General features: G+C 37.2%; 1 protein-coding gene across 1 annotated transcript; it reads right to left on the bottom strand.

Annotated features, from left to right (window-relative positions):
- Positions 1–332: 332 nt before the first annotated feature.
- LOC120525684 (growth/differentiation factor 6-A-like) lies at positions 333–14545 on the bottom strand. The gene is made up of 2 exons (XM_039748196.1): positions 11541–14545; positions 333–7962 (listed from the first exon to the last, which is right to left on the bottom strand). The coding sequence occupies exons 1-2, from the start codon at positions 11845–11847 to the stop codon at positions 7025–7027; spliced, it is 1245 nt and encodes a 414-aa protein (XP_039604130.1). The 5' UTR covers positions 11848–14545; the 3' UTR covers positions 333–7024.
- Between the last annotated feature and the right edge of the window lie 4842 nt (positions 14546–19387).

Below are 19387 nucleotides of genomic sequence, written 5' to 3'. Positions count from 1 at the left end.
ATGAATATAATGACATGCAGCAGCTATCATAAAAAAGTTCTGCACTGCCACCCACTGACTCTTCTGTGCATAAGGAACTCCAGTGCTCACCTTCATCACAGTTCAAATATGTCAAGAGAAATTTTTCCCAAGAAAATCTGCATTGGATTGAATTTGTTTGAACCTGTTGTACCAACTTTTATTACCACATGAAGCAAATTCCTTCTTTAATGTTATTACCTTCACACATTGCCATCAAGCATCATTTAGTTTCAGAAACCAATTCCAAATTGACCTTGATGTTATATTACTTTTTGAATCTATGGGAAGACACATGGACAGAAACACAAATGTTTCATTAAACAGAGTTTTAATCTCATTTTCCTTTACAAATTGCAGGGATTAAAAAATAAAACACCTCATAACAGATGCAAGTCACACTATACTGCATAACGACTTCAAAAATTACATTTCTTGGTTGCTTAGTTCAGCTCAGCACGCCCCTTTTTATACACTAAAGGGCTCTGTGACACATTAGTCATAAGCGTTACAATGTGAAGTTAAAACGTTTTGAATGTTACATTCTGATCCTCGTTTGTAACCTACTAATAAATAAATAAATAAATACACACATACAGGAGAAATCCAGAGAGAGAGAAAAGCTGCGAGCCGTTTCATTTTTATTTTTCCAAGATCAGACATAAGACTATTTCAGGCCATAAATTATGAGATGAAGTTAGGGTTATGAATGTTACCAAAGCTTACGCTTGTGTATTATGTTAGTATGGCTATGCAGGTTGGCATTTGGGCACCAGGCTGTAATCCAGATAACTGGTTTGATTTTCACAAGTAAAGTGAAAGAAGGATCTCCACCTGACAGTTGTAACAATAAAATGAATTTTAAAAAGTGCAACATTCATGGGATTAATTAACAGTATCAGCTAAAATGAATGAATACAACTACAACACAACCAACCAGAACTGAGATAAAGGTATAGATGCCTTTGCTATGTTTCATGGCAACTAATATCAACATGTTTCTTAAATGGCGTGTCACAGCCTACTGAAAGATACCAGCATCGTGATCTTGGTTTTGATTTGTTGATGCAGCCACACACAGCCATAATAACATAAAATACTTGTCTGATTTTAAAGCATAAGTCACTGCACGAGTAAGTGCTCAGATTGTGTGCTAAATTGTACTGTATGTTAACGAAGAAAAGTAGGCAACATATTTTTAAGGCGTGAAAATAAGTGTTGATCCCCAGATGCTTGCTCTAGCAAACTGAATTATTAATATTTTGACAACCTTGGCATGGGAAACAAAGAGAAGAGGTAAAAAAACGGGAGCAAAGTTCTGAAAGATAACCCTACCTGTCTAAATGGCCATATTGTATTGTGCCCCTTTTATTTATTAAAATTGCCAAAGCGAAGGTACCTCTATACATTTGTGGTATAGCATCTTCCTAAACAGGAAAGGCTTGATTTTCCTGTCTTGAATTTATTCAGTTTCATTTGATAGCAGGGTGCAAAAATGGAAGAGTCACCGATAACCTTGGCAGGTCATTTGCTAAACAAATGTCTTCTGTGGCCCAACTTTGCCTTTCACTTTTGAATTACATTATTCGTGCAATGATTCTGCAGGCTTCATTTTTCTATAAAAGAATAACAAGAATACAAATTACTAATTTGGTCGATCTGATCAGACATTCTACATTCAGGTTAGTCTGATACTTTTTTATGTGCAGGTAATCATTCATAAAGTATGCAATATCGTGTTATTCTTATTCTTGTTATAATTTTTATGATGCTTAACTTTGCTCAATAAGACTCATAATTTATAAATTTTTTTAAGAGTTGTGCATTGTAAATACATTGTATTTAACTCAAATAAAGTGACTTTCTTCATAGCAACACAATCATTTCTAAACAACAAATGAAACACCCTATTGCGAATTTAAAAAAAGTATATCTCTTGGAAAGTTATTTTTCCTATCGTTACTTTTGAATGGTTAACATATTTAATAACCTGAAGTTCGGCTTAACTTTATTCTGAGAATTAAAATAAAAAGACAAAACACACACAACTGCCCCATGCCTTTTCATTTTTCCCCAAATATAGGAAATAAAATGGTGCACTAGTTCAAGGATACCCAAAGGACTGATATCATAAATCATATTGAATTTTTCGTCATTTGCAATTGTACCCTAAGAGTCCTGTTAAGAAAGAGTCTTTGTGCTGAATCCAGAGTGCTTTAAGTGCATGTATAGTTAAACATGTACTGACACATTTATTTATCATGAGTTTCCCTAGGCAGCCATTATTTTTTTAAGGATGAATCACGTGAGTATTTCAATCTGCTAATATGCTGCTGAACGCAAAACCTCAATGGGGCTTTTTCAAAGGCTGACCTTTATAATGACTCTCTAACAAAAAAAAAAAGAATGAAAGTTCTCTTCCAACCAACACTCTAAAATCCCTGTATTTTACATCAAAGAAATAGGCAATCTGGTAACTCAAATGTGTTTGTCTGGTAGGGGAATGAGGTCTCCTTGTGTGCCCCTTTTTTATTTCAGTGATGTTCAGACTCAACATAACGCAAATGCTAGCAGTGACTGTAAACGACCTCACAAAGTTCCTGCAATACATAAGTTGATTCCAAAGTAAGATCTGTCTGTCTGAGATTATACATTAAAGGTCATATTGAAATAGATAGGTGAAAGGAGATATTCTTTATCTGTATTTATATCTTATGTGGCGGGTTGTCTGGCTGTTGTTTTAAATTGAGTGTAATATGGATGCTGCCATGACTGCGATTGCTTTGAGTGCATCAGAGTGCCAATCAGATTTCTTTAGACCGATAAGTGGCAGTTGAGAAATGTAACCCAAAAATTACTTAAAGCCATCAGAAACATACAGAAGAGAACTTAATATATTATTTTTAATGATGATTTTGGAAAATAGCCAACGTGTTGGAAGTTTGGACATTTAAGCAAGAATTTCACTGTACTCAGTACACAATGCAACACAACTACTAAAGGAGTTGGCTCAGGAGTGCAGTTGCTCCATGGAGCACTAGGGGGCACTTTGACATATTGGTACTGTCATTGTTGATGCTGTACTTAATCTGGATGGTGATTTCAGACGTGATGTCATGGTGGAGTTTAAAGGCTGCCTGAATGAATCTGGAATAAATCTGGAGCAAAGACTGAGTGCAATAGAGATAGATATGGAAAGAAAACAGGAGATGAATGACAATTGTCAGGTGTTTTTGTTTATAGCTGGAAAGTGTGGGTACATTACTTTTTAAGTTAATTAATGGGTGAAAGGCACTAGTTTTCCTTGTGTTTACTCCTCCTCTCTTCAATTTGATTAATAATCCCTAAGAGTTTTAACATTTTTTCTGTTTTAGTTATAGCAGTAAGAGTTATAGGTACCCAATCCTATCCCAGCAGTGTTTAATGCAAGACTGAAACTAGCCTTTGACAACGTCCATTACTGATCCAGGAAGACACAGGGAGAACATGCATACTCTACACAGAACGCTGGATTTGTAAGACAGGATCACTAATTATTACACTATTGCTTTAGTGATATATTTATGAATTTGGAGCAGCTTGTTGGCATAGGGTTCAATGGTGCTACCTCACTGCCCTGAGAATCATATCTTTTAGTATTTTGACTATTAATTTTTTTTTTTGATATACTTTGTCAATCCCCAAGAAATTGTCTTATTGCATGACTCCCTTTTTGGGGTCAGAGCACAGGGTTAGCCATTGTGTTGCATCCATTTCAGTTTAACCTGTCTCACATAAACGATTTTGACCTGTTCCTGTTGTCCCATGTCTGACTACTTCACAAGTATCTGGTTACAGACCTCCAGTGACAGACACCTGTGGGGGTCTGCCATTGGAGGTATGCAGCCAGACACTATTGGGTCTGTTAAACCACTGCTGTGGGCCTGCAGATGCAAACATTCAATGGACTTTGCCTTCTCCTGAGTTATATGCTTTCACAAAACATGTAATTCAGAAATGTAAAATGCAGAAGTGGTGTTTATGAATGTGGAGCATGAAAATAAAATGAAAACCCACACTACATGCACTAATTAATTATAAGGTAATAAAAGTAAACTTACATCATTATTTCAAAATAAATTTAATAAAGTATACGTAACTGCCAGGATACTAAAGAAGATCTTTCATTCAAAAATTATTTTTCAGCCTTAAGGTTAGTTTTTATAATTATTGCGGAAGTATAATCCATATCAAGGTAGATTTATTGCTCACTAGCTATGCTACCCATCTCAGTTATACGCCATTTGCTATGGGTTTCGTAAAAGCAGTGTTAATATTTGTGATGTGTCATCCTATTGGACTTTCATATGCAATGCATTTTATTACTAAAAATATTTACGATGTGCCACCTTTTCAGATTAGGAGTAAACTGTAATGTGATTACACTTGGTGAAGAAAAGTGCCCCAACCATTGCAAAGTGTCATCCTTCCTCTATTGTACCTCTTATTCCAACTTAAACTGTACCAGAAACACATAAATGTATGTAGCAGGACACTGCCCTAAAATAACCTAACCTAACCTAGCTAATAACAAGGGAACCATCCCCACATTTTGGCTGTATGCCTTCCTAGCAGAGACCCATCCCCTTGTCCTATCTTGCCTTCAGTCTCAGTGGTTAGGGGTACACAGGCATGGAAAAATAATTATACACATAACTATTCACATATTCATGATGGCACTAAGGTGGGGACTGCACTCAGCAGATGTTACTGGACCACAAACTGTTGCCTCTGTATACATCTGCACTGTGCAGCAGTTTCACCATATGCTTCCCTGTAATGTTATTTTTATCCTTATTATAGATCTAATAGGTGGCCAGATAGATCAGTTGATAGTGATGCTGCCTCAGATTCAAATTTTGAACTGATCTGTGCAGAGTTTCCATGTCCTCAAAACTGCCTAATATGTCTGTCAGAAACACTGTTATTTGGAGCAAATATTAGAGGTTGGGGAAGAATCATACAGTAGAGTACTGCAATATTTTTCCAGAGTGATATTTTTGCTCCCTCTCTGTGCCATCTATCTATCTATCTATCTATTCACTCTCTCTCAAATTTCCAGTGTGCCATCTGTTGGAATGTAGAAGCAATATATTTAATTGGTACTTATATGGCAAAATGAATTGTTGCACATTCCCACCAATGGCGCACCACAGATGTTTTTTTTTAAATTGTTTTATTAAATGCTCAGTCAACATTTTAAGTGATTTCGGTTTTCACAAAGCTACAATAAAGGAAGAACGTAATAGGAAACATGTAATGTGCAAGCATTGCCATATTAAAAATCAAGTGCTTTGACACAATTCTGTTCAACTCCAGCTGATGGGAGGACTTGAAGGCTGATTTACACTCGGTTTAGAGTCCTCCATGTACACAAACTGATATATTTAAAGTGGTAGCAGGGGAGCAAGAAGCTTCAACTGAAACATCTTAGCACAATGCTTTGCTTACTCCTGTCTCTTCACTTGCCAAAGTTCATTTCCGCATTTGTATAACTCTGACTGGAGTTGTGGCAAAATGTCAGGGGCAAAAGAAAATAAGGCTAATTTTATTTTCATGCCAGGGTTAATCAACATGGAACTTTTAGCAATATTTGAAAACTGCAAAGTGTACATAAAATGTTGATATGTATTCAAATTTAATAATGTCATGAAAATAGCATGTTAATGGTCAACATGTGTGCCCTGGCAACATACAATTGTGTACCCCCAAGAAGCTGAAAAGCACATTTGCATATATTGAAATAATATTTTAATGTGAGAAATCCTAATCTCAATTTTTGGATGAAAATGCTATTACAGACATAAGAGCTTTTTCCGCAATGACCTGTTTAGTGTTAATTTTGAATGATGTACCAATATAAAAGTTATGTCTCAGTGGAGACTACTGAGACACTTGAAATCTATTTACCAAATGAGTGGAGTTAAAAACTGTCACATTTTACCTTAAGGGGATATTATTTCAAGCTTAACTTCAATCAGACAGAAAGCAATTAATAAATTGTAATATATTGCAGAACTGAATTGCACAAAAAACTGTAATATTATCATATCTGACCTAAGTACAAGGGTAATGTTGTGCTGTTATTCACATTCATAATAAATAACTAAAAATTGAAAATGTTAGGCCTCAAAAGTGAATAGTAAGAGGGTCTAAGAGAAAACAAATCAGCAATATTCTTGACAAGCAGTTGGATGTGCCTACTTATCTAACTGGGAATTTTAGATTGATGGCTCTAATGTTGCAACACACTGATGAAAGTGAAGCAATACAATGGGACTTGAGGTGCTCTTGCTGGGCAGATGTTCACGCAGCTTTCTTTTTGAGTTTGGTAAATATTTTGCTTGTCTCTGATGAACAGTCAATGCACATCTTCAGATTTTTGAACAAATCATTTCTGGATATGCTTTATAATTGAAGGTGACTAGCTGGCCCTAAAACAAAAGGGTCACTTGTAGTCCGGTCAGTGATCTCTATCTTGTTATTAAACCAAAACAAGGTTTAGAGGACGGCTTTCTCTTACTAATTGCTTTCTGTTGTGCTGATATGGCCTGTGTCTGTATGACTGGTGAAGGGTGAACAAATTAGTTCACGATATTAATTAGGTTCTCTTTTTCCCATTACCAAAAGTGTGAGTGTTTCTCTCTGGGAACAGAATTTTCATGGATTAAGTATACATGACCTGAAGCCTGTTCAATTAGCAGTACTGCAGAAACTGTAGAAATGGCTAGATGTCAAGTAATAAACCAAAAGAAACAGTTTGGCTTTGGTTTAACTTTAAAATAGAAAGTTCATCCAAGACTCTGGCACCATGTAACCATACATATAAACTAAAGAAACCCACTTATAAAATAATCACATATATACAAACAAACACAGCATCAGACATTTTGAAGTGTTCCTTTAAAAAAAAATATTAACAATAAATGTTCCTTGTGTTTCAATATGGCACTGGTGTGGCCAGCTGCTACCTGCAGCCACAGGATTCTACCACCATATCCTCATATTGCTTGTAAACCACATTATTTCCCGAGTCAATGTATAAAATGCTAATGGGGCTAAGTTTGGAGGGAACACAGCAACTGGGTGGAGTTGACTCAGGATCCATGGAATTCATTAGAGTCTGAATTATTGCATGGTTTGTGGGCTCTAGGTGAGATCTTAATGGGAAATCACAAATTCCCTCGCAGTGGTATGCCTCGTAATCCAATGGTGCTATAATCCAGTCGTCCCAGCCTAACTCCTTGAAGTTAACGTGGAGGGGCTTCCTACTGCATCGCGTTTTTGACCTTTTCCCATGGCCTCTCCCTCCACCACCACCTCCTGACCTGGCAGAAATTGCTGTCCTCCTCCTGCGCCGGTGCCTTGTTTGGGAAAATCCCTGACCAGAGTCTGGAGGATCCAAGAAAGCCAAGCCCCCCATAGATTTTAGTTTGTCTCTTATTTCCTTAAAAAGATTCTCTTTTTTCTTCGAGTGAGTAAAAACCACCAAAAGAGCCTTTTCTTGAGGATGCTGAGCATGACGAGCAAAACCTACATCCTGAGGCCGAGACACCCGCTTTGAAGCCTCGGCAACAACCACCAAATCAAAGCACAAGAGGTTGTTTGTCCTGTAACTCCCTTTCTGGCCTTTCATAACCTCCCAGATGTCAAAAACTTCCCACTTGGCTGACTCCATGTCCAGCAGATCCACGGTCCTTGAATCCAAGAGGTACCGTCTGGCCTTTCCCTCTGTGCATGAATACAAAATCAGTCGGTACAGATTTCCACCTTGAGAAAGGGCTAAAGGCAGGTTGGGGGGAGGTTTCCTTAAAATGCGAAGCTCTGCTCCCACAAACTCGTCTGTCTTAGATAAAGCTGACAAATCAAACAAGTACCGCTGAGCTGGATCGGCTGAGAGGTTATCTGTGCAAATAAAAATGCGCTCAGTTACCATAAACAACACTGGATGGAACAACATGATTTATCTTGTGCACTGAAGTACTCTTTTGTTTTTACTTAAAATCATGCTAAAGTGAATTACAGTCCCTAGGAGCTTTAATTCCATAACACATATTCAACACAAATGTAGCGTACAGTGCTGGAAATGTTCTACAGTGCAAACTTGTGCTCGGCTGATGTCACATCAAAATCTGGTTTACTCCAAATGGCACTTAATTAAGTTAACTGATGTGAAGTCTACTATACATTTGTGGCTTTTCTTTTATACTTTTGCTGGAATGTATTTAGATTATTATGTCTAACAATTCCCAATCCAACTTCAGGACATTCAATTATAGAAAGACAATCCAAAGTACAAAATCTGCACAGCTAGCATATCTTTAATGCAAATTAAAACGAAACCATATTGTTAAAGGTAGTACTTATTTTTTCACTGTGTTAGCATAAACTTAGCAGTTTATTACAAAACACAACAGAGGGAAGATCTTAGTAAAGAAGCTGAAGCTCTAATTAATTCAATATGACTTCCACAATTCATGGTTTAGTTTAGTTTTTAATTTTTTACAGGCACATTTATAGAAGCCAAAAATAACTGTGAACCCTTCTTATTTAGAATGATTAAAATTGATTTACAGAGCCCTTTTATACTCAGAGAAACAAGCCCTTCGCAGGGATAATTAGTTCTAATTTTAAACTGTGGTATTTAATCCTTCTTTCTCCTGCTGCTGCTTCTTCAAAGTGTTTTCAAGTATCACAACTGCTATAAATTTAAATTTACAATTTTTTTCTATTAAAATATTTTAAATGTTTATGTATCCACTTCTCTTTTAAACTTTCAATATATATTTACATTTTTTGCCACTTTATATTTACAGTACAGTATATAAAGTGTATCCCTGTATGTGCAAAACTCTGGGACATTAAAGCTCCCAAAACAATGACTGTGTTAGCAAGAATGTATCATTGTAAATTATATTTTATGCACATTTAATTTACTCAGTTATTTCTTCATACAGGGTTACATGTTTGAAGCTTTAGTTTCTCTATTGAAGTGTTTGTCTTATTACTGACATCCAGTAATACACATTCAATACTGTATTGAAAATGTTATCAATGCAGAATTGTCCTTTTTTACATTTGTAAATGATTCAAGAAAAGGCAAAAGCTGCCAGTATATTACAGTATAACTGCATTTTGTTAAAGAATGTTTAATATTTAATTTTACAGTTAGCTCTTATTTAAAATGTTATACGTGCTGAGATGGGTTACTAATCTTAACTGAGTGGGTTTGAGAAAATCTATCTTTCTGTCATTCTGTCTATGCATATTATAGCTTGATATACTTTAAACTTTTAATACGCAATAAATATGATAGAGCAACATAGCTGGATGGCGGCAATGGACATTGGTGTAGAGCAGACAAAAAAGTCTTCTGAATAGGTATCCGGAAAACGCCAAATCATAAAACATCTTACAGGATTTCGTTTCGATGAAATTTGTGACAGTCTGATAAACAACTACATATCAGAAGCCATTCCCTAGGACTTCATGCTGAATATACCTGCTCACTTTTGTGGCCACTGCACAGCATCCTGTTGTACATTTCCAGTTATTACCAGACTGTTTTGTTGGAAAATTTAATAGATGTACTGTAAGTTAGATTTTTTGAGATTATAGACTCTGGAGCTCCTGGAACATTCTAAAGCAACGTGGGTCGGCAGCTCTGCACACTCACAGGTGAGGTGACTCATCGTATTCGCAGCGCAGATGAGTCAGTCTGAACATCGCAACGTGAGCAGAACCAAGGAAATCCGGGAGCCCAGCTAAGTGAGCGGCGTTTTTGAACGCGCACGGGTTTGATTTATGTACTGTATGTATGTATCGATTTGTTTATTTTTTAATGAAATTGTTTTCGCATACGCAACTATAAAACTTTTCTAAAGTACAAGTTCAATTCCTACTTCTCTCTTTTTTAACTATCAAGTCATAAACTGAAAATATAAAATGTGAATTCAGAGGATTTCTAATAGCCGACCATTTTTATGATCTTGCTTATTCCAATTCAGGGTCATGGGAGCCCAGGCCAATCCCGGAAAAAATAAAACATATCCAGCTCGTTAGGCAAAATAAAATGCGTTTACTATCTATCTATCACGTTTAATGAAAAATTGAAACAAAATAAGTATGTATCGAATTGTCAGCTTTCATATTCTTTGCAATATATGCTGGTAAATAACTATTACTACTAGTACTAATAGTAAATAATCGACTTACTCATCATATTCAATAATCTTTGACGAAAATAGTTTTTAATTTTATTTACTAACAACGCTCAAAACTATCGACAAGTGTGAAATAACAATCAAATATCGCAAAGACAAAGGCAAAATCCGCCTTTTATATTTAATTTTACAAGTTAAATATAAATGCTAAGTGAAGAAATTCTTATGGTCGGGTTACTAAGAATTAATAGAACAGAAAATACTGCCACGGCATAAATGATGAATATGTTAAATCAATTGTTTTAATGTAAAAATTAAGTTGACTGCTAAAATAAGCAGTAGTACATATAGTACATGCAAATAGTATAGAAAAATATAAATAAATATGTGGGGATTAAAATGATTTGTTAATACAGTCACCTATGTTCCGACCTATACTTATTCAGTATTATCCCATCAGTAGATTCTATACTTAATATATTTAGTGTGTGTGAATATTGTGAATATTATATATATATATATATATATATATATATATATATATATATATATACACATACATACATACTGTATATAGATAGATAGACATATATACGTCAGCGTTACTTAATTAGACGTAAACTATATGTTTCAGTTCTAAACTAATTCTTACAAATAATTCACCCTTTCATCTCTAATGCGTCTATGATTCTAATCAATTCTTCCACGTACCTCCTTCTCGTACAATGCAGCGGTGTTAAATTTGTCCTCTGTTTGCGATCCGTAATTTATTTTTAAAAAATAAACATGTGCACATCATATTTATAAAGCTAACATGACGAAAATAGCATGCAACAAAATATTGTTCTTTTTAAGAAGTCTATAAAATATATGTCGGTAGTAACGAGGTCCCTGTATGCGCTACATCCCTGCCTAGAGAGTCCCCTATTTTAATGAAAAACTATAACTGTCTATTACGTAATCTCCGTTAAATGGGATTTTACTTAATCTGTCATTTCCAATTTATAACACCGAGTTTTAATATATGGCAGCTGTTAGGAGCAGCCTTCGTGGATAGAAATGAGATGTAAATAATCTGATCAGAAATATCGCTAGATGAAAACTAATTTAATTCTGATTTTGTCCAGAGGGGTTCTCTCTCTCGTTTTAGCAACAAAAACCAGTGGTTCTAGCTCACTAAAAATTTGAACACTTCAATCACAGCTAATGCGAGTATGAGCCACGCGCTAATGTACAGCGCTGCTTCGTTTTTATTAGTAGCTATAACATCTGTTGCGCACGGTTGTCCACTTGCTCAGAAGCTTCATACCGTTTACCCACCTTTGCTTTGGTCCACAAAGCTTGTGACTGTGTTGGCATGCCTCCTGGTACGAACGAAGCTGGCGTTGAAACCCTTTTTTTGGATCTCTGATAAGGTCTTGTATAGCGACATCATATACTCGTGGGGCACCACAGTACCGTTCCGCAGCGCCGACTGCCTCTGTCTGCGTACCCCCACGCGCAGGTTTAGCCCGTTATCATCTGCACTCAGAGGGTGCCGCTTTGATCCAAACACCACAGCCTCGATAACATGTCCAAAGTGAAAAGAAAACCATAGGAGAAGAGCAACGGCTCTGCCAAGATCCATTTTCAGTGGTCTCTGACCGAGAATGAGCAAGTTTGAGAGGTTCAGAGACTTTGGGAACACCCCCTCTGCTTTTAAAGATTGTGTAAATATCACCGATCCGACTTGAGCCGCCGAAGCATTGCAAGTCTACGAGCAAGAGCGCCCCAAGCGGACTACAAGTTCGCAGTGAGAATTAGAACGAAAGCCGCCTAAACTTTTTTTTTCTTGTCTCGTGCACTTGCAGAGTGAGTCAAAGCTTTTCAGCAAAAACCTGGCATTCGAAAAATGCAGGAAATTTGCTCAGTACTAACCGAAAGGTTTAATCGAATCAGCCCCCTGGCGAGCTAATGATTCAATCGCGCAACCCTGCGTCTTCAAAAATAACTGCATGATTTAAGTGCGTTTCTGTATTCTGCGGACAATTTTGCATATACATTAAAAAGTAATCAAAAAATCCACATGCAAGGACAAATTACTAATTTTCAGATGATGATGACAATCCAAGGAGAATATTAATGAATGAAGGCAGTTAAAACGAATAACGTTCTATCTATCTATCTATCACACTCACTCATTTTTGACTTGTATAATACGATAGCGGGGTGAAGTAAGCTTGACGATCGAATTATTTGGCATTCTGTTCTTCAAGCTCCGTATCTCTGAAGTCCAGTTTAGTCTTCCAAAACCAACCGCACATAAGTCAGTTAATACGACTTCTAACATGAGGTATTGTGTGATTGTATCAAAGGTTTAGAACCTGAATAATGAGAAATAACTGCTGGCCATCAAAACGCTTCTAATAGAAATATTGCTGTGTTTATAAATCATTTTTTTTGGCAACCTACGTTTTTGTCATTTCAAGAAATAAAACGTATGCATGAACTGTGCAATATTCGGGTGGATTTATTCACCTGAGTTCGTTACATTTTGTATAGCGCCCATCAGTCTGGCAGTTTCATGGGTGACGCATTGTGCAGATGGCAAAGCTCAGATGGTTAATGTGACTTTCAGTGCCTAGCAGCTCCTCCTTGGTCATTAACCCGGGTGTATTTTCATGTTTACAAGTTATACGCTTTCTTTTGAAAATCTAACTTTAATACTTTTGTCGAGGTACAATAAACAAGAGCGTGTGGGACTGTACTACAGAATATACAAATTCTTGCTGAACTGACAGTCCTTTTAACGTTTATATCTATTTATGTCTTATACTACTTAATGCTAACAAGAGCTAAGGTGTAAACTTTCTGATTAAGCAAAAGTAGCGGCAGAAAAGAGGATAATATCTGTGCTTGAACAAGGATTTCAGCTACACGGGAGGACTTCGCTATGACGAGCTCAGCATCACAGTAGGGACTCCCCGGATCGAGAGCAGCCCGCTGAGGCAGCGACGCTTCCTACTCGCAGTGAATCAGAAATAGTACGCTGGCATTCAGACCCAAATCACGATGGAGGGATTCTGTCTCTCGGTTACCTTGAGACTACCTCGGAATTCCTCGTAAATCCTAGAGATAAGAGTGTCTGATCGTTTAGAGTCTCCACGAATCTCCTCCAGCCAACGACAATTAAGGAAAGTGAAGTTAGGGAAAGAAAAACGTTTTAATGTTAAGTTCTGTGAAATAAGCCATTGTAGACACTGAAGTGATTATTTGATTTGATTTTTTATGACAATACCAGTATACCAAATGGTATGTTTATGTTTCTGTTTCACGCCTACAGGTGGATACTGAGAAGGGTGCTGCCTGTGCCGCTAACTCCGATTTTCGTGCGCAGCCGTTACTTCTTATCAAAAGAAGGTGAAACCCAAAAATCAACCGGAAAAAAGGCCTCTGAAAGCTGTTCACACAAAAGAGGCGGCATTCGATCTTTCAATTAAAAGTTCCTCCGTTTATTTAGGCAGTGCTATTCATTGGGAGAAACATCACTAAGGTACGCAGATTACGCATTAATAAAGAACGTTACATTACTAGAAGGCTTGGCACTATCTCAGTGTGTGCGGACCGCTGTGTCCACTGTGTGGTGGGACGGGCAAAGTCACCCGAGACCCTCTCCCGGATATGCGGGTTAATCAGTCAAAAACTTAACTCGACACATTTCACCGAGTCAGTATATTCTTCGTCAAACTATATTGATATGCTTTCTTGAAAGAAACGTTTTACTTTAAAACATGTGCAACTGTCGCCACCTGCTGTCAAAGTTTAAGATTATTTTCTAAACACGCTGTAAACCTGATACTTTGAGATACTGTATCTCAGAATAAATTTAGAAAGCTTAAAATGCAGTAAATGTTTTCCAGGCCCTAAAATCCATTTCAAAGAAGTTTCTTTATATATTACAATAAATTTTGAGATATCTCGAATATACCTCAGTATGTCCCAGATTAATTTTGAGATATTTGACCTCCTCTCTAATTTCATCTCATCTCATTTTCCCATCCGCTTTTCCTGGTGAGGGTCGCGGTTCAACTTCACCTATACATTTTATTATATGAAATATAGGGTTGAAATTTGTCAAAAATCAATTGTCAAAAAATTGCCTCTTTCAAAATAGAATTTGTTGTCTATTTTAAGATACCTCAAAAAGTTCAGAATATATTAGAGATATCCTAAATAGTCATTTTGAGATATCGTGAAATGTTTTTCAGATGTCTCAAAAAAGACTGAAAGTTATTTTGGGATGCTATGAATGACATCTGAAATATTTTGACATTCGTTTTAAAATATCTGAAATGGAGGAGAAACATATTAGAAGATATTAGATTTCTAAGAGCATTTAATAAATCTGAAACAGTCAATATGAATATATATAAAATATATTTTAAGACATCTTTGATTACATTTCAAGGCACTTTGAAATAACAGTTGGACTATTTAGAGGTGGGGCAGCACGGTGGCGCAGTGGGTAGTGCTGCAGCCTCGCAGCAAGGAGACCTAGGTTCGCCTCCCGGGTCCTCCCTGTGTGGAGCTTGCATGTTCTCCCTGTGTCTGTGTGGGTTTCCTCTAGGTGCTCCGGTTTCCTCCCACAGTCCAAAAACATGCAGGTTAGGTGCATTGGCGATCCTAAATTGTGCTTGGTGTGTGTGCCCTGTGGTGGGCTGGTGCCCTGCCTTGGCTGGGATTGGCTCCAGCAGACCCTTGTGACCCTGTGTTAGAATATAGCAGGTTGGACACTGACTGACTATTTAGAGGCAAATATGTTGCCAGATATCTTACAATAAACATACATTTTCATATTCCTTACATTGATTTCCTGTGCAATTCAAGATAACTCAAATCCTTTGGATGGTATATTAAAGTGACAAGAAGTCCAATTGTTAACAGGTAGTCATTTTGAGATATATGGAAATGAATGTCAGACATCTTAAACTGCATGCAAGGACAATTTGAAATATCTGGGCATGCGAAATGTGTTATTTTTAGATATCTGAATATGTATTTTTATGTTCTTTATTTTGCCTTATACAAGTTCTTGTATTAGGAATTTGTTAGTTTTTGCATACCCCTTGGGGTCAGAGCACAGGGTCAGCCATTGTACAGCACCCCTGGAGCAACTGAAGGTTAAGGGCCTTGCTCAAGGGCCCAGCAGAGTAGGATCTCTTTTGGCAGTGAGAGGATTCAAACCAGCAACCTTCAGGATACCAGTGCAGATTGTTAGCCTCAGAGCCACCACTCCACCTTGAAATGCTTTTCATATATGCACAAATGTAAAGGAAGCTATTTTGGGATATCTTGAACTGAGATATCTGAAATCCATTTTGAGGTATCTCTACATGTTAATTTGGTTTGCCATAATCTTAAAATATATTTGAGATATCTCCAAATACATCTCAGATACCTCAAAGTGACCAGGGTGCCATTTTCAGATATCTTTAAGTATATCTCATTTATTTAATGTACATTTAGGATATCATGAGACAGACACATAGCATTAGCATCCTTGTTTTCCATCCCTGTTTTTTTAACTTCCAGATTTGGAGATACTTCTGAAAGCCAAGTCAGCTTCCTACAGTGTATACACAGTTCAAATTTAAATAAACATTATGAAAATCTTACTAGGGCAGTTGAAATATATCCATACTGTGCATTATCTAATAACTGATTTCAGAAAATGCTTGCTTAATATTTTAGTCATTTGCAAACAAAATAATCATTTTGAATAATACACACCCACATATACATACATAACATTTCAGCTGTAATTTTAGTTTTTTGGGGAAGTTTATTCCTATATTTTCATATTTTAGTGAAGAATGCACATTACCTTTAAAATAATGTGTAAAGAATGAAATGTACGAATATGCCTTTGTAATCTAACTACATAACATTTTTTTTTTGTCTGTTTGAAAAAAAGATTACACAGGCTGGTTAACACAAATAAATGGACGTCCACGCAAATGTACAAAAAGTGAACAATCCAACCCCCTTGCACAAATCTGTGGCTGAGATTTGGTGTTAACCAGATCTCTCATAACTTTAGACCCTGGAGACGTTATCCTTCATGTCCTTAGGACATTAGCAAAGGCTTTTAATTTTAGTTTTTCAAATACTTGAAATAGAAAGAATGTGTAGGGTATATGCTTCTGTCTAAGTCGTAATGCATGTGAATGTTTTCTTTTTTCTGACTTGCCTCTAGATGAGAGAATTTCAAGCCTTTTGCTCAACTTGACAGAACTCACTTCATTATTACAAATGGTTAAATTCCCCTGACATATTCTTGTAAAAATAAAAACTATATTTACTACTATAATATAAACACATTTTCTGTGGGTACTTTTTAACCTGTATATACAATGTGTAACCTTTCTCAGGTCAGCTGACACCAGGAAATTTGCCATCAAAACAAATACTGTTCACATTGAATTATGCCAGCTTCTAACTGACAGAAGCTCAACATAAACAAGCAGGGCACCTTGGTCAGTCCCAAAAAGGCAAAATCCCCAGTCATGTAGGTTAGTTTTTTTTTTTCTGAAAACAGAGCAGCCTGAATCAGACATTTTATCTTTTATAGCAGAACTTGACCTTTAGTAATATATGCCATGACAAGATACAGTATGTTGCATGCACCTGTATATTATGATGGATGGCATGCATGAGCAGGCGTCTTGGCCAGGAAGGGGCAGGGTTCCTTCCTTGGATGGGAGGCCAACTCATTGATGGCACAAGAAACAGGGCGAAGCTCATCCTGCCTCAACCCAGACATAGGCAGAAAATGCCAGTCTGACAGTGGGTACACTGGCATCCTGGCAGGGTTGGGCCAAGTAACAATACCTGGATGGGAGGCTAGTGTAGTGGAAGGTCAGGGGGAGACAATCTGGCAGGACTACATGCTTCCCTGACACGCTAGGTGGCAGCCTCTCTGGGCAACGTCACCTGTACGGACACCTGTGGAGGTCTTATAGAGCTGTTTTGTGCAGAGATACAAGGTTTATCATTAAATGAATGAGACTCTTACTACAGATTACTTTATTACATTTTGCATTTGGATTCATTCTTGGAAAATATATTTTGTATGTTACATTGGGCTCACCATCTACAAGGTGAAGGGTGAAGGTCATGTGCAATGGCAATGCTAGTTGAGTGACTGGCAACAATAAGACAGAGCAAGATGTATTAGACCTTGGAAATGGAAACTTGCCCTTTGGAAGTGGAATCTGTAGCATTTCTCCTGGGAAAATAGCCACAACCTACACAGCATTGACACACAGCATTGCATCTGTTACCAAATTTCTTAATTTTATTCCAGTGTTGCCCCATGGGAGAGATCTGGGCAGGGTCTGAGTTTGTAACAGTGAATGAGTAGGTCACCTCATTATGACTCTGAGAAGACACAGAGGAACACTTTGACTGTATTTACATGTATACTAAAAATCCATACAAAACATTTGGCCATTTTTAGACATTAAATGAAAAGATACCATCTACCGACTTCAACACTATCATGGGTAATGACAGAGATACTTAGAGAGATAAAACTGAGAGTAACTGTGTTTATGATTTTAACTTAAGTGGTGAATTTTTACTGGATTCCTGTGCTAGTCATGGACTGTCCATAATAATCGTCATGTTCATGGATACCCTGTGTAGAAGGTCAGTATCTGATCTGAATGTTCTGGACACTTTGGAAAAGAGGTGCTGAGTTGATAACTACTTGGTAGTGACCTAGCTCAAATGGATGGAATACCCACTGAACAGACCTACAAGACCAAGTAGGTAGAGTGTTGGGAATGACTAGCAGATGCCTCTTTTAGGAATTACTTTCTTTTTCACCTTCAATAGACCATCGCCAAGACCTCAGAGGTCAAGTGAAAAAGATTGTTAGGTTCCTGTCATAGCAGCAACCCTTGGACCTGTAGGCTGACACCTGTACTAAGAGAAACCGTCAAAATGAAGAACTAGGCCTTTCATGTACAGTAATATGTGTAGGAGGATCTTCAGATTTGACCAAGAGGTATTGGGCTTAACAAAAAGGGGAAGCAATGTGGATTTAGTCTTGACCTTAAAATAGCAGACCAGCTTTCCATCCTTATATTAATATTTGAATTTGCAATGTAATTGTGTATTGTGGATTTGAAAAAGCCTACAATTAACGTTAAGACCTCTCTGTGCGCAGTGATGGTTGAAGCTATGAAAAATTACTTAATGGATGATGTTAAAGTTCTTGAAAACCATTTGACAACTCCGAGCAAGAATCGCAGGAAGCAAAGTGTGAGGTTGGGACTATCTCTGTACAGGAGGTCGCTCCCCTGTTTAAAACCCTCCGTAATGGCAAGGCTGCAGGGGGGGATCAGGCCCAACAAGAAATGCTGAAAGTATGTATTATGAGGTATTTTCACTAATTAAACTCTTCAATGCTGCATAGAAGGCAGGGACAGTGGTTTGTTTCCAATGCCTCAGTGACAAATAGGCTAATGCTCAATGCTTTTTTAAAAAAGTTGACAACAGGATGATTTCCAAGGCATCATACTCCTCACACTCCCTGGGAAAGCCTAAATTGGGATGCTGGAATGGACACTCTGTCCAATATGTGAACCTCAAATCCAGGAGAAACAATGCAGATTCCTTCCTTTTTTTTGGGAAAGTGGACCAGTCCTAGTTTCTTGTGCAGATATTTAAGGAAGAAAATTTCCCAGTTCTGAAATTGTTGCTTTGCAAAAAACTTACGACCATGTACCCAGCAGTACAGACAAGAAATGAGGAGTAACATACAGTAAGTATGAGGAGAAACATTGCTTAGCATATCTACCTCACATCTCTGGTTTTGATTCTCAACCCAGCCATTGTCTCTTTATCTGGATCAATTATTCTTCAGGTAACTGTGATAATTCCTACATCATGAAGACGTGCATGTTATCTTGATTTTCATCTAAAAATAAATCTGATGAGAGACTGTGCCCAAGTGTGTCCTGTGATAAACTACTCTGGTTGGTTCTGCCCTTGCATTGTATGTTGTTAAGATCAGGTCCTTGTGACCCTTGAATGGGAAAGTTTGCTGAAAGGAAATTAGGATAAGGAATATAATTATTATTTTTAGCTCATGGAAGTAGTGCGATGAAAATCCTCTGGTC

The sequence above is a fragment of the Polypterus senegalus genome, chromosome 3 (genome assembly GCF_016835505.1).
Source record: "Polypterus senegalus isolate Bchr_013 chromosome 3, ASM1683550v1, whole genome shotgun sequence".
Classification (NCBI taxonomy): Eukaryota; Metazoa; Chordata; class Cladistia; order Polypteriformes; family Polypteridae; genus Polypterus; species Polypterus senegalus.
The sequence above is the reverse complement of the archived record's forward strand: the minus strand, read 5'-3'. Positions and strand labels throughout refer to the sequence as shown.

What these genes read in the sequence shown, in the direction of transcription:
- LOC120525684 (XM_039748196.1), bottom strand. Translation starts at nt 11,847, where the DNA reads ATGGATCTTGGCAGAGCCGTTGCTCTTCTCCTATGGTTTTCTTTTCAC. An exon ending in CTTTGTGGACCAAAGCAAAG is followed by an intron (nt 7,963 to 11,540) that starts GTGGGTAAACGG and finishes TTATTTGCACAG; the next exon opens with ATAACCTCTCAGCCGATCCA.